The sequence below is a fragment of the Silurus meridionalis genome, chromosome 20 (genome assembly GCF_014805685.1).
Source record: "Silurus meridionalis isolate SWU-2019-XX chromosome 20, ASM1480568v1, whole genome shotgun sequence".
Lineage (NCBI taxonomy): Eukaryota > Metazoa > Chordata > Actinopteri > Siluriformes > Siluridae > Silurus > Silurus meridionalis.
In genome coordinates this window covers 2,608,977-2,623,752 of record NC_060903.1, presented here as the reverse complement: position 1 = coordinate 2,623,752, position 14,776 = coordinate 2,608,977, and the positions used below count along the sequence as shown (strand labels likewise).

Sequence of the window (14,776 nt, the reverse complement as noted above, 5' to 3'; positions counted from 1 at the left end):
TTTGGTACCAGAGGTAGTACCTCAGAAAAAATAATAATTTAACTGATTTGTGGTGAGAGCAGGGAGCAGGTGGAGAAGAGCCTGGGGAGGTGGAGATATGCGCTGGAGAGAAGGGGAATGAAAGTCAGTAGGAGTAAGACAGAGTACATGTGTGTGAATGAGAAGGAGGGCAGTGGAGTGATGCGGTTGCAGGGAGAAGAGGTGGAGAAGGTGGAGGAGTTCAGGTACCTGGGGTCAACAGTGCAAAGTAATGGAGAGTGTGTTAGAGAAGTAAAAGAAAAGAGTGCAGGCAGGGTGGAGTGGGTGGAGAAGAGTGATAGCAGGAGTGATTTGTGATAGAAGAGTATCTGTGAGAGTGAAAGGGAAAGTTTATAGGACTGTGGTGTATTGTTTGAGATGTTGTATGTTTTAGAGACAGTGGCATTGAGTAAAAGACAGGAGGTGGAGCTGGAGGTAGCAGAGCTGAAGATGTTGAGGTTTTCGTTGAGAGTGATGACGATGGACAGGATTAGAAACGAGTTTATTAGAGGGACAGCGCATGTAGGACGTTATGTAATGTAGGAAATATTACTCGTGAACATTCTGGTTGCAGTCTGGACTCCTGTACCTGCAGCATAAACTGCAGCTAAAAAAAAAACTGCAGCACAATCGGCTGATGATGATTAATTAAAAAAGTGCCAAAAAACATGATCAATCATTCGACCTCTATTATATTGTTTTTTTGGGCCTTGCAAAAGCCCAGGGTGCCAAAACTTGTGCTCACAGTCAAGGTGAACGTAGAGGAACTACTTTGTGAAGTTAAATTCCACACGTAAACAGGGAAAAGGAAGTCGGTGTCTGACACGAGCTCTGTGACGCTCTGGTAGAGCAGCGTCAGAAATACGAGGCTCGAGAGGGCTCTTCTCGGAGCCGTCCTGCTATAATTACCGTAAAGTGGATCAATTATCAGCCTCGATTAATGTCGAGCGTTTGTGCGCAGGTGCTTCCCATATGGATCCGATAATCTTACAGGATTACAGACTCTCCAGGAGGGAGACAAACTGCTACAACAGTGTGTGTGTGTGTGTGTGTGTGTGCGTGTGTACCTGATGGACTAGAAGTTCTGCCACCTCTACGTGGTTGTTAAGCGCCGCTAGGTGAAGGGCAGTGTAGCCATCGTCCTTCTTCTCATCCACTATCCAGGGCCGGGGCAGCTTAGATAACAGCACACGCATGGCACTGAGAGAGAGAGAGAGAGAGAGAGAGAGAGAGAGAGAGAGAGAGAGAGAGAGAGAGAGAGGTTATTATTTGAGTCGTGTTATAGAAGAGGAAGTAAACGCTGGATCAGAGAGAGAAATAAAATGAGATGGTAAAGCAGAATAAACCTCGCGGCACAGTCTGAGCTCCTGAACACACACACACACACACACACACACACACGTTACGGGGACACCACTGATTTAACGGCTAATTCGAGCTGCTGATAATGGAGGAGGGTTTGCGGTGTGTAGGTCATGTAGAGGGCACGGAGTTCTGGGACGCACTGCAGAGCTCCACGTGAGCCTGAGATCAGTTTCCTTCACTTCTTCCTCCATCCAGCCTGCAGCAGCAACACCCTGCACCTGACTCGAGATCAGTACCAGGCTGGTGGTGAGGTGAAAGGAAGCTCAATGGGAACAATCAGACAAAAAGTACAAGAAACAAAATACAAATGAAAGAGAAACTTTGATACAGAGAGAGAGAGAGAGAGAGAGAGAGAAGTAGAAGAAACAGAGAAAGGGATGAAAAATGAAAGAAATCAGAGAGAAAGGATAAAGAGAAAGATAATTCAAGAACAAAAGCAATAAAAGAAGAACAAAGGAATGAAACAAACAAATGAAAAGTCAGAGAAAGGAATAGTGGATAAACAAGGAAAGAAGAAAAGAAAAGAAAAAGTGACAGAAGACAAAAAGAAAATGATGAAAACTGTGACAAAGAGAAAACATGAAAAGTTAGAGGAAATACACAGAACAAATAAAGGAGGACTTTTGAGAGAGTGGGAGAAGATAAAAAGAATGGAGAAACAAAAGATAGTTAGAAAGAATGAGAAAGAAAAGCACAAAAGAAATGAAAGAGAAAATGAGAGAAGAGAGAGGAGAATAAATAGGAAGAAGAAAGAAGTGACAAAAAGAAAATGAAAATGAAGAGAGACAGAAGGAGCAAAAGGTAATGAGAAGAAGATGAGAAAAAAATGAGAGAAAAGAAAAAGAGAGACAAAAATAGAGTGAAAGGAGAATAAGCAATATGAAGTAGAGGAGGAGATGGAGTAGAGGAAGATATGTAGTAATGGAGTAGAGGAGGAGATGGAGTGATGGAGTAGTGAAGGAGATGAAGTAATGGAGTAGAGGAAGATATGTAGCAATGGAGTAGAGGAAGATATGTAGTGATGGAGCAGAGGAGGAGATGGAGTGATGGAGTAGAGGAGGAGATGAAGTAATGGAGTAGAGGAAGATATGTAGCAATGGAGTAGAGGAAGATATGTAGTAATGGAGTAGAGGAAGATATGTAGTGATGGAGCAGAGGAGGAGATGGAGTGATGGAGTAGAGGAGGAGATGAAGTAATGGAGTAGAGGAAGATATGTAGCAATGGAGTAGAGGAAGATATGTAGTGATGGAGCAGAGGAGGAGATGGAGTGATGGAGTAGAGGAGGAGATGGAGTGATGAAGTAGAGGAGGAGATGGAGTGATGGAGTAGAGGAAGATATGTAGTGATGGAGCAGAGGAGGAGATGGAGTGATGGAGCAGAGGAAGATATGTAGTGATGGAGCAGAGGAGGAGATGGAGTGATGGAGTAGAGGAAGATATGTAGCAATGGAGTAGAGGAGGAGATGGAGTGATGGAGTAGTGGAGGAGATGTAGTGATGAAGTAGAGGAGGAGATGGAGTGATGGAGTAGAGGAAGATATGTAGTGATGGAGCAGAGGAGGAGATGGAGTGATGGAGCAGAGGAGGAGATGGAGTGATAGAGCAGAGGAGGAGATGGAGTGATGGAGTAGAGGAGGAGATGGAGTGATGGAGTAGAGGAGAAGATGGAGTGATGGAGTAGAGGAAGATGGAGTGATGGAGTAGAGGAGGAGATGGAGTAGAGGAGATGGAGTGATGGAGTAGAGGAAGATATGTAGTGATGGAGTAGAGGAGGAGATGGAGTGATGGAGTAGAGGAGGAGATGGAGTGATGGAGTAAATGTATAAATAAATGTATAATAAAAACTGCCTGCATGGAGACAACTGCTAGACTCCGGCAGCCTCTGGGGCTACATGATAGATTCATCTAAAACTGGTCTCTTTCTTACTTTTGGAAGAGAGAGAGAGAGAGAGAGAGAGAGAGAGAGAGAGAGAGAGTGAGTGCACAAGAGAGTAAGAAAGATAGAGAGAAAAGAGAGTGGAGGAAAGAGAGAGAGTGGGAGAAAAGAGAGGAAGAGAGAGAGAAAGTGGAAGAGAGAAAGTGTGAGAGAGTAGGAGAGAGAGTGTGAAAATAGGAGTGGGAAAAAGGGGAGAGGGAGAGAGTGCAAGAGAGAGTAAGAAAGAGAGAGAAAAGAGAGAGTGGAGGAGAGAGAGTGGGAGAGGAAAAGTGGAAGAGAGAAAAGAGAGAGAGTGGGAGAAAAGAGAGGAAGTGGGAGAGAGAGTGGAGAGAGAGTGTGAAAATGGAGTGGGAGAGAGAGGGGGAGGGAGAGGGAGAGTGTGCAAGAGAGAGTAAGAAAGAGAGAGAAAAGAGAGAGGAAGAGAGAGAGAAAGTGTGAGAGTAGGAAAGAGAGGAAGTGGGAGAGAGTGTAAAATGGGAGTGGGAAAGAGAGTGTGGGGAGGGGAGAGAGAGAGAGAGAGAGAGAGAGAGAGAGAGAGAGAGAGAGAGAGAGGTGTGGGGAGAGAGAGAGAGAAAAGAGAGGAAGAGAGAAAGGGAGAGAGAAAGATAGAGAGTGGAAGAGAGTAGAAAAGAGAGGAAGTGGGAGAGAGAGAGAGAGAGAGAGAGAGAGAGAGAGAGTCAGCAGTAGTATACACACTGGGGCTCTGCGGAGAGAAGCAGCTGCACTGCAGTGTACATGCTGCACACTAAATCCATACGAACACCAACCTCACATAAAATCTTTTTTTTATCTGGGTCTGGTTTTACATTCATATCTTGCAGCCTTGGGGGCAGTTCTGCATTGTTCTGCATTGATCAACAATCAATAGCAAAATTAGAATCCTATCAAAGATTAAATTGCTACTGGTTGACAATAAGATTACAACCTGAACAAACCGAATCCTATTGGGTTTATTTTATAAAGCGACTGCGTGGTGAAACTTTGTGTATTCAAGGCTCCTTCATTTGTGTCTTCATAGAAAGGTGGTGGTGAAGTAGGTGATTCTTCTTTCACCTACTTATTGAACTACTTTCCATGTCTCCCAGTCTTGTTTACTGATCGTGCAAACAAACCTGGGTTTGGATTTTTACTTGTATTTAGAGGTCGGCCGATTCACTGGGCGAAAATCCATACCGATAGTTTTTCCAGCTCCCAGTCCGCTGTCGTTACGAGAGCAGCCTCTAGAGGCAAATCACATGCATTACACAGAGAGCGTTATATTATATTAATTATTTCGAATGTGCTAATTATATATATATTAATTAATATATTTATATTTGATATATTTATAGGGATACCCATCCCTCCTTGCCATTCTCACAAAGGATGGGTATCCGACCTGGTATTTGGCAAATTTAACCTATTAGTGGTCTTGATCACCTGGTCGGGCCAGTGGACGATACTCAGTAAGCACACTGGAGTGACAGAATGGCAAAAATATTGGCGGGCATTAATATTAACATGGCTTTCCGACATTGCTGCATTGCAGCTCTTTTGACCACAGGATAAGCCCTGAAACAGAAACTGCAGAATTTCGAGGAACGCGCCACCTTTAAAGCTTTCAGGAAACGATTTGCTTAGCGAAGGAGAATTCTGCTACTGATCGATTCGACTGGGGTCGGGTGGAATGAGGTTAAAGGATTCACTGACAGACATTGAGGCTAAAGAAGCCATCAACACGGTGGGGAAAAAAAAACACAGAAGAAAAAAAAAAAAAAAAAGAGAGAAATGCAGGAGAAGCATGATGGAACTGGGTCACCCTGTGAGACGCAAAGGTCTCTTGGGGGTGCACTGGTGGGGTCTGTTGTCTAGAGCAGCAGCGCTGCTTGTATTGGATGAGGCTCAATCCTATTGCTTGCACTCCATCCACGAGGTGGCCAGGAAAACGTTCCAAGGTGGCCGGGAGGGCAATAATTATAACGGAAGACCAACCGTGTGTCCAGGCATCGGCAGGCAGAAAGAACGTGGCATGTCATAACTACGTCGAATTAATAATGGCCTTTGCGATGATGTGTGTAGAAAAGAAATACTTGGACATGCTCCTCTCGTCCCCATTAAATGAGGCCTGTTACGAATACCAGAACTTGCACTGTTATTCAGACCATCATAACAGTTTGTCAAGACATCTGTTTCATCTCAGATATGCATACCTTTTGTTTCAGTACAAAATTAGGCATCGATCTGAGGAACTGAATTAAGGATGGATCACTTGTTTCTTTCAACACTGTTCAGATCATTTTGCCAAATGGGGAGAGAAAGAAGAAACGCTGTCCTTTCCCAAAAAGGAGTTCAAAAGAGTCACGATTTCGAAGGTGTAGAAAATTTCAGGTAAATTTAACAAAATTTTTGGAAATATTCCAAGTTGGAAACTTACCAGGATTTTATGAGAATTTATTAGAAAAGTGGGGAAATTTACAGAAACTTTCATTTACAAACATAAATATAAACATTTTGTTTGGTCAGAAGATATGCATGCAAACTAACAGATTTTTTATTTTTCAAAGACATTTTTGACTGTTAGAATGATTTTGTTGCACAGTAGCTCACACTCAGCACGAGGACGTTTTAAACATATGTACGTCATATTTATGTAATTAATATTAATATTTGCCAAGATGAACTTTTTTCGAGGAAGTGAATGAAGAATTAAATGAATTCATTTATGAATAAAAAAATAATTTAAGAAACACAAGATTTGTCATTTGACTTGATTTGAGATATTTATTAAAGAACGCTGAATTAACGAACAGTTAAGTAGAACAACTTTAGAAAATTAAATATTCAATGTAAAAAAACACATCTGTATTACTCAAATTGTGTCTAAAGAATGTGAATTATTGAATAAAATATTTTTCTAAAAACAATTAATTTCATTTAATCGATTTAATTTGTGTCGATTTAATCGATGACATAATTGAATTCATAAAATAAAAACCAAGCATTTTATTTATGTTCAATAATAATAAAAAATAAAAATAAAAACGACAAGCTGAAACGTGAATTGTGTGTACCGTTACACCTCTACGAGATCTACAAGTCAATTCAAAGAAGGTCCGAGATTTTTTTTTTACATATAAAACTTTCGGTTTCGCTCAAGCGTATCAATAAACAGCAGCTAGTTGTCAGCTTCCCCAGTAATCATCAGGGTTACGCTGTACACACTTTGATCCGATCGTATTCGCAACGTATCAGAGGTGGTCTGGAGAAGTCCTTTGGAGCTTGGCTTTAGGGTAAACATACATTCGACGTTGGGGGGTTGGGGGGCACGACAACTTGCTTTAACATAATATCCATTTACCATTGCAGCTAGATCTTCTTCCACAAATCGAGTCAACGAGGGACCCCGTGGCACAGTAATATCCATGACCCAATTATATATACATGCAGTTCCTCAAGGCACTCTGGTAAAAAAAAAAGCTCCTCCTTTTTCAGACCCTCAGAGAAGGGTTTAAATGTGACTCGACGCTGTTTAACACATGCATACAAAACCTCCCGAACGTATTTGTTTGACGTAATAAAAGTAGAACCTAAAGCTTGAGACTAAAACTAAACCTGAAGGATAAAGCAGGACAGAGAGATAAAACGTGAGTTATCATCTTTATGTGATGGAGAATTCACTGTCCTGGACTACAGTTTTCGATCGGTGGCTCGCCGACTCCCTCTCGGTCGATGTGGAGGAGTAGAGCGGTCTCTGCTGATATGTAGCGAGGTTATAAATCTCAGCCTTTAAATCACTTCATTTTGAAACGGTTTACCGGCCCTGTGAGTGAGTTAAGCCCACCCGAGCAGAGTGTGTATACCAGCCAACATCAAAGACTGAAGGACTTTAGTAGAGGGATAGACAGATTAAACAAAGTACAACTATATTAAACAAAATCTATCTAGCTAATCTTGTTCATGCTAGCTAGGTATGTGTCTAAGTTTTCAAAATACAAGCAAGGAGCAAGAACATTAATGAATGTCCCCACGATAAAGTAGAAAAAGCATGAATCTTTTACATTTTTTTTTGTTTGCCAGCAACAAACTCAATGAAAAATGGATACTGGATTAAAAAAAATAATTGTGCTAAATTTAAAATCAATATGAATAAATATATCAGTCATAAATTATAAAAATTAATCTAATATAGCGCTCTCCGTGCAGTCTCGCTGTAAAAACCAAACAGCACATGGTGTTACTGATTCGCCTCTAGAGGCCGCTCTCACAAGTGAACCGGAAGCCGGAAAAACTATCGGTTTTGGATTTCTTTCCCGATAGTTCCAGCACTCAACTATCTATGCTGATTAACTGTGAAAAAAAACTTGATTAATCGGTCGACCTATAATGAAGGGGCATCTCTACCCTCTACAACTTGACAGTTCAGTGTAAAGTTTCAGGTTTTTGGAATAGGACTTCGGATAGATTAAGCAGCACGGCCTCAGAAACAAAAGCATTACAAATAGTTCTTCGACATGACGCATAGTTCTAGTGAGGACAAACAAAGCATGCGAGAAGCATTTTTGGTCTTTCCCCAAGTCTGGCCTGCTGCTTCTCACTCCACTCCACTTAAATTGTGTACAGCCGTTTCGCTCAGAATTACAACAGACAAGTAAAATTCATGGCACCGAGCCATGGTCTGACCCAAACCAAGAGGAAACGCAGGCTGTACGACTGGCCACTGGAGACGTTTCGGACCGAAAAGTCCTTTGTCCTAGTCTTGGTGGACGCATCCTTACAGGGAAAAGGTCGGAGCGAATTTCTTCACCGGGGTGATATTTGGATTTCGATGAAATTTACCAGTGTTTCCACTTTTTCATGAACACCAGATGCACAGACTTTTCTGTATAATCTGTATATAGGTTAGACTCCATGATGCCCTTAAATTCAAGTGCATTAAAATGCAATCTATATATTCAGAAAGTGTTTGTGATTCCGAAGCTCGGCACCAGAAAAGCATATAAACGTTGCCTGACTGAAACCAGGTTTAACTGTGCGCTACCCGTTAACAGCTGAGCATAGAGTGTGCTTTATATGTATAATAATTTGAGAGCAATGAGGAATGTAAGCAAGAGCTCGGAGATCGGCTGCTACAGGCTTTCCTCCTCAACGCAACTCGGGGTGGCCTGCAATAATTCACTTTTATGCCGCGTGCTGCTCAGCAACTTTAGCCAGCCGATGACAGAAAGCTTTAAAGGGAGAACCAGTGTACCAAGTGACTACTCAAGAAGCCTGATCACAAGCGCTCGGGAGTAACAGGGTTTGGAGCCAGTTCGAAAGCGGTTGGCTATATACATTTCATATACATATACATTTTTTACTTGTTGAAACATTGGACTTCTGACCAGTAGGTTGCGAGTTCAAATCCCAGTACCGCCAAATTGTTGGGACCCTAAACAAGGGTTGAACAAACATCAACTTCTCGGGTGTATAAATGAGATAACTGAAAGCTTCTCTGAATAATGGCGGCTGCCAAATGCCATAAATGTAAATGTTACAAGTAGGTGTGCAAAGGGGTGGAAAAATGTCTGGTAAAATTCCAGAATTTTTTTTAAAGGGAACTTCATGTGGGGAATTTTGGAAATATAGGAATGAACAGTGTATGTAGGGGGCGTGGCCTCAGTGACCCTGCAGTAAGTTTGCTGTGTGCATGTGATTGATTGAATGTGCAGGTAGAAATTCATTGAATCTTGTTGTTTTAACCGGGATAATGCTGCAAGATTTTATTTTTCCAGCAACATTTAAGTTCCATGTTATTGACTAATTTTGTAAATTCCCAGTTTATTCGCAAGGAAAATTTACAGTTTAAAAAAATCCTGTAATATTGCATCCTGAGTTACAGGTAGATTTCTTTATATTTTAGGTCTTTTTATTTATAATGAACTTTAAAGGGCTGAAGCAGGTCTCGGTGCTCAGTGCTCGCTAAAAGGAAGTGCTCTCACACCTAACGGCTTTATCACGCTTGCTCATGCATGCTCATGCGCCTCGCTTTGAAGATAAACACCAAATTGGACCCACATGATCCTTATTTTCACACGTTTTCTCGCTCCATCATCCAAACAGCTTTTTAGATCAATGGCATCTGCAATGCAGTAAATGCGATACTAAATTATTAACTTCACTACTGCAAATTTTTGAATGTAACGAGTTTTATTTCCACACACACACACACACACACACACACACGCCGCTCTTCACATTACCACACCGCTTAATCTTTATGAAATCGCGATGCGTTTTCCAGAGAGGGAACACGAATCCTAAAAATGAATTCTGCTTAGCATCTTTTAACGGATCTTCCTCCATTATCGACTCGACCACTCAGCTAAACCGTAAGACTCGAGGAGATTGATCCGCATCGTTAGTTCCCATCAGGAAATTAAAATACGGAGCAACCAATCATGTTGGAGCCGAACGCTTGACCCAACAACCAGAGAGAACTTTGCTAATGGTTATGCTGATCATGAAGTAAAGCATTTCCGGCTCACAGACCAGACAAAGACGTCAGAACCCGAACCGAGTTGATGAAAACGTTGTGGTTTGTTCGGCCGTGGCTAGTGGGGGAGATGCATTACACCTGGCACGTAGTCAATCCCTGTGCGAACCATAAATACAGAGTAATCGAATGGCTATATATTAGGGTTGACAACAACCTAATTAAATTGCACTTCACACATTACAATCAGAATTGGAGAATGCAAAATAACCTGGACCTAAATTCTAAAGTGCTGCGATATTCGGATTTCTGCGCGTCTTGGACGAGTCGATGTTAATCTTCAGATTAGCTTTTTAGGTAATGGGTCTGGGAAGTCGGAGTATAACAGGCAGGTAATAGTAGTGTAGCGCAGTGTCATTATCTCCAGCTGTAACCGGTTTATTGCTCCAGATATCTGAATTCAAACAAAGTAGGCCTGCACCATCTGCCAGGTTGCTAATATCCTGATTATGGTGGTGGTTTCTGAGTTGTTTTTGCTTACGAATTTTGTTGGTTCCGTTTCACAAAACTGTATCGTGATTAAGTATTTAAACATCAACCAGGCACCAGAGTGCGAATGCAAGCAAGTGAACAAGTAAATAGAAAATTCATAAAATCAAAGAAGGAATAAATAAATGAAATGAAAATGCATGGGGGAAAAGAATGAATGAATGGATAAATAAAGAAATGGAAAAAGTAATAAATGGAAAAATGGAGAAATAAATGTATGGAAAAAATTTATGGAATTGTTTTTACAAATTAATTAATGAATAAGTAAATGCAAAAAAAAAAAACCCCACCACTACTAATTACCAGTCTTAAAACCAGTGACTAAAAACAACACAAGGAAATTCCAAATCTTGGTTATACCAGGGATCAGAACCAAACCAGTAAATCGGCACACCGATCCACAAAAAAGAAAATTGTTCGATATTCTTTCGCACATGTGCATCAACAAACCCTCCCACCATACATTTACATGGATATTGATTTTGTTTGAAATTATTCTAATTAAATCAAAATTCCGACTAGACTTGTTTAATATTAAACAAATTTAAAAAATTTGCTTGTATTATAACTTGTTGCCTAAAACCAGCGTTCCCAATTAATTTGTTTTTGGAAGCAGAGAAGTAATAGTCGGGATGGAGAAAGAGGAGAAGAGATGGATGTAATGCAAATTTTTGCCTTGATGATGAGGTTTTGAATAAAGGTTGAAGAAAAAAAAAGGGGGGGGGGGGCAAGTAACAGGTCCATGTTGCTCTTTCGCTCCATAGTCCTCACTGATTGGAAAACTCTCTCACGTGTTGCTCTTTCACACCCGGCTGTGCGCATTGCTAAGTATAGAGGTAAACTGAGGCAAGATCAAGATCTACTGTACCATAAGCAGTGTGTTCCAGCACTATTTAAAAAGGGAAATAAAACGAGAGAGAGTGAGAGAGAGAGAGAGAGAGAGAGTGTGAGAGAGAGAGAGAGAGAGAGAGAGAGAGAGAGAGAGAGAGAGAGAGAGAAGGAAGAAGCCAAAAAAGAAGCCAAAAAAAGGAGGGAGGAAACTATTGGGAAGCACAGAGGGTTTGGGGTGGGGGGTTGTGAGTGAGTGAGCAAAACACAAGTGGGACCATGAGAGACCACTTTATTTGGCAGTTCTATAAATAGTGCAGCGGACGGCAGCCAGGCGAGCGGGTCGGTCCTCGCCGATAATGCAGCCGGGCTCGTTGCCTTTCGCAGGATGCGCAATCGATAGGTGGAACATCGGATGGGAGGCTTCCCGGAGCTCGAGGTGGAGGAGGAAGAAGAACAGGGGGGAGAAAAAAAAAAAAAAAGGAGGGTGGATTAGAAAGGGGGGTTATTTTTTGCACCGCTTGACTAAATATGGTCACGGGGAGATGAGCGAGACCCGAGAGAGAAGCCGAGTGACTGATTCAACCCCGGTTTCTCCAAAGCACTCGAAGATCTCTGCACTGCGCACGTGCATCTGATCCATGACCTTTCCCCCTCTTCACGAATTCTCATGAAAGTACGCCGATTCCTTTAGATCCGCGGCTCACCTTTGATATTTCCTTCACGTGTCATCGTAAAGACTTAACGACCGGCCGCGGGTGCACCTCGAATACTAATCGTGAGAAACGTGTAAAAATAAATAAATAAATAAATAAGCGGCTACTTTTCTCTGGGACTTCCGGGAGCGAAATGGCGAAATAAAAAAAAATGTGAGGGGAAAAAAGGGGCTTGATGTGAGGTATGAAACTTGAAGTTACAATTGCTGGGGGAAATAGGGTGGGGAGGAGGAAGGGGGGGGGGGTGCTGCAATCATATCTGCCCGGCTTTAGAGTAGCAACAGCAGCTCCTTGTGTCGGCACCATGCCTTTCCCCTAGTAAAGGTAAGGGTGCCTTCTTCTATCTCCAGCTTCACTGCTCCCTCGCTCCCCTCCTCCCATACTAGTCTCACACACACACACACACACACACACACACACACACACACACTCTATAGCACACCACACTCCATACCCCTTCAACCCCACCCCCTGGTTAGAGCAGCTGAATCAGCGAGTCGGCATCCGATGGCTGCAGCATCTGGAGGAACTACGCCGGAGGTCATTACGGCTCTTCACACAGTGAGGAGAAAAAGAAAAAGAAAAAAGGGAGGAGCGGAGAGCAGAGGGAAGTGTGCTGCCAGGTAAGATACACTCCACACTCCCCTTCCTTCCAAATCAGACTTCGCATCCCAGAGCCGGACGAGCCGCATTGACGTCTTTTTCCCCCCTTTTCTTTCTATAGCGTGTGGGGCTCGTCACACTGGGTGTGCGTGCACACACACACACACTCTGACACTCTGTGCATGCATGCCGGAAGAGTACAATTTACTGTTCTGCAGCGACGCTACGGCTTATCGCATGAAACGACCGCATCTCGGTGGGATGCGCCTCCGACTCTTACAGGAAAGCCGATACGGAAGCAGGTGATGCTGGAACAAGGGGGTGGGGGGTTGCTACTGTCCACAAGGATTTCCTCTCTTTCTCTATCTCTCTCTTTTGCTCTTATCCTTCCTCCCTCCCTCCCTCCCTCCTTCTCGCAATTCCAGTGCTGCCCAGGCAAGCATTCTGCTGCAGCCCAGCCTTCTCGTGCTCATTAGCCACTTATATCTGCAGCGCAACTCGTCTCTAATGAAGGACTTCTCGACTCGACTGGCGCTTTCTGAGGACCTCTGACTCGCGGACTTTTGCCCACTTTGCGCCACTTCGGAATGGAATACGAATTTTCCGCCACCGGGACACACCTTCAGAATAGCGTTTTATATCTAGAAATTTTGGTTGATAGCTCTGGCATCCACCTTTCACTTCGGGAACCTTATTTGGAGTTCTATAATGGCAGGGGCGAAGGGTTTATGTTTGCTGGACAGCTCCTCTTCGAGAGACATTGGTGTCAATGTGGGGGGGTGGGGGGTTTGAGTTCGGATTGACGGAAAACAGCTGTGGTGGTGTATTAATTCTCTTCCGCGAGGGGCAGCTCCTGGGCATTTCTGTCAAACGGTAAACTGATGACAGTGGGGATAATAACCCACTTTTTACATGCATGCTGCAGCACCAACATCAGTCCCGGCAGCTTCACGTCCCCCTTGAGGAAACACCCATCGGTTTAGTTTTTTTTTTCCAGCTCGCAGTAAGGCCTTGAATACCCCAAAGAAAGACAGCCCTCCCACACTGGACCTCGCGGATCTCTGTGACATTTCCTAAACGGGACGTCATAATTCGAACCGGGGCCTTCTTGTCCAAACCCCCCCCCTTTTTTTTTTTATAGCGTCACCCGGCGGCCGACCATTCACGTGTCTCCTTTGCTGACATGTTGGAGCTGCTAAAAAAAAAACTCGTCCAGGATTTCCACCGGTGCCCGGAATAGCGTGTCTAAAGTGCCCTTCTGTTATTTTTCCACCCCATCCGATAGGGCTTCAGCTTCAGATAGGGTTTGGAGAGAGGGAGGGAGGGAAGGAAGGTGAAAGGGAGGGTGGTGAGAGAGGGGTGAAACAGGGGCGGCGTTGACTTGTGGAATGTGTGGAGCTGGAGCAAAGATTCATTAGAGAGTGACTGAACATTTCACGCCAGGGCGCCAACGCTTATCGATCTCCGGCGTCCTCTGGGCCAAGGTGCGTGCGTTCGGGAGGGTAAATGGGACGCCGGTTTACGAAAACGCAATGTAAGGAAAAAAAGAGGGAGGGCTTTGCAAAAAAAATTTTAAAAAATGAAACACGAGGGCCAATCCGTAACTGCTGAGTGGGCATTATCCCTTGCATGTGACCTCTGGCCCTCGTCTGTGTACCTAAAGCCCAAATCCCAGTCACAATAGCTTCCTGTTCCACTTGGATCAACCTCATTTTTTTTTTTCTTTTCAAACCTCAGCGGTCGGATTAATGTACGGCGGGAGGATGTGGTCAGACTCCTCGTGTGTGGCGAAATGCAAACTGATACGAGGATAGGACGGTGCCTTCTTTTCCAGGATTTTACATTTCCCTCGAGGAGTACAAGAACGAGATGCTCTCTTTTTTTTCCTCTCCTTTTTTCAGGACTTTTCTCCAGGACAAAAGATTGCACAAATTTATTTGTATTTTCACCAAAATTCCTGGGTGCTGTATTTTTTTCATCCTCGGTCAGATCTCTAGAGGACAGCCAGGGTCACTGGAGCAGACGGCAGCATGTGGACCGGCACATGCTTTAACGCATGCTGGTGAGAACAGCCAGTTCTGATGGGTTGGGTGAGAACAAGCCAGGCAGGTCTATTTTAAAGCACGGCTCAAAGTCACCTTACGTTATATACGGAGTATTGCTGCAAGATTGCACAATAGGGAGAAGGGGGGAAAGAAAAAAAAAATAGTCTCCTGGACTCAACCAGAACCCAAACATTTTCTCTTGTACATCAGATCTCTGAACGTTAACCGAAAAAGGAAAAACAAGGACGTGATGATTCGTTGCTTTA

At 43.3% G+C, this 14,776-nt stretch overlaps 1 protein-coding gene across 6 annotated transcripts in view; it reads right to left on the bottom strand.

The window, feature by feature from the left end:
• The window catches only part of mib1 (MIB E3 ubiquitin protein ligase 1), a 46,072-nt gene that overhangs the window by 13,022 nt on the left and 18,274 nt on the right, over positions 1-14,776 (bottom strand). For all 6 annotated transcript variants that reach the window (XM_046875952.1, XM_046875956.1, XM_046875957.1 and 3 more), the window contains exon 14: positions 1,086-1,218. In XM_046875952.1, coding sequence (XP_046731908.1) covers positions 1,086-1,218 — 133 coding nt within the window. The remainder of the gene's footprint in view (positions 1-1,085; positions 1,219-14,776) is intronic.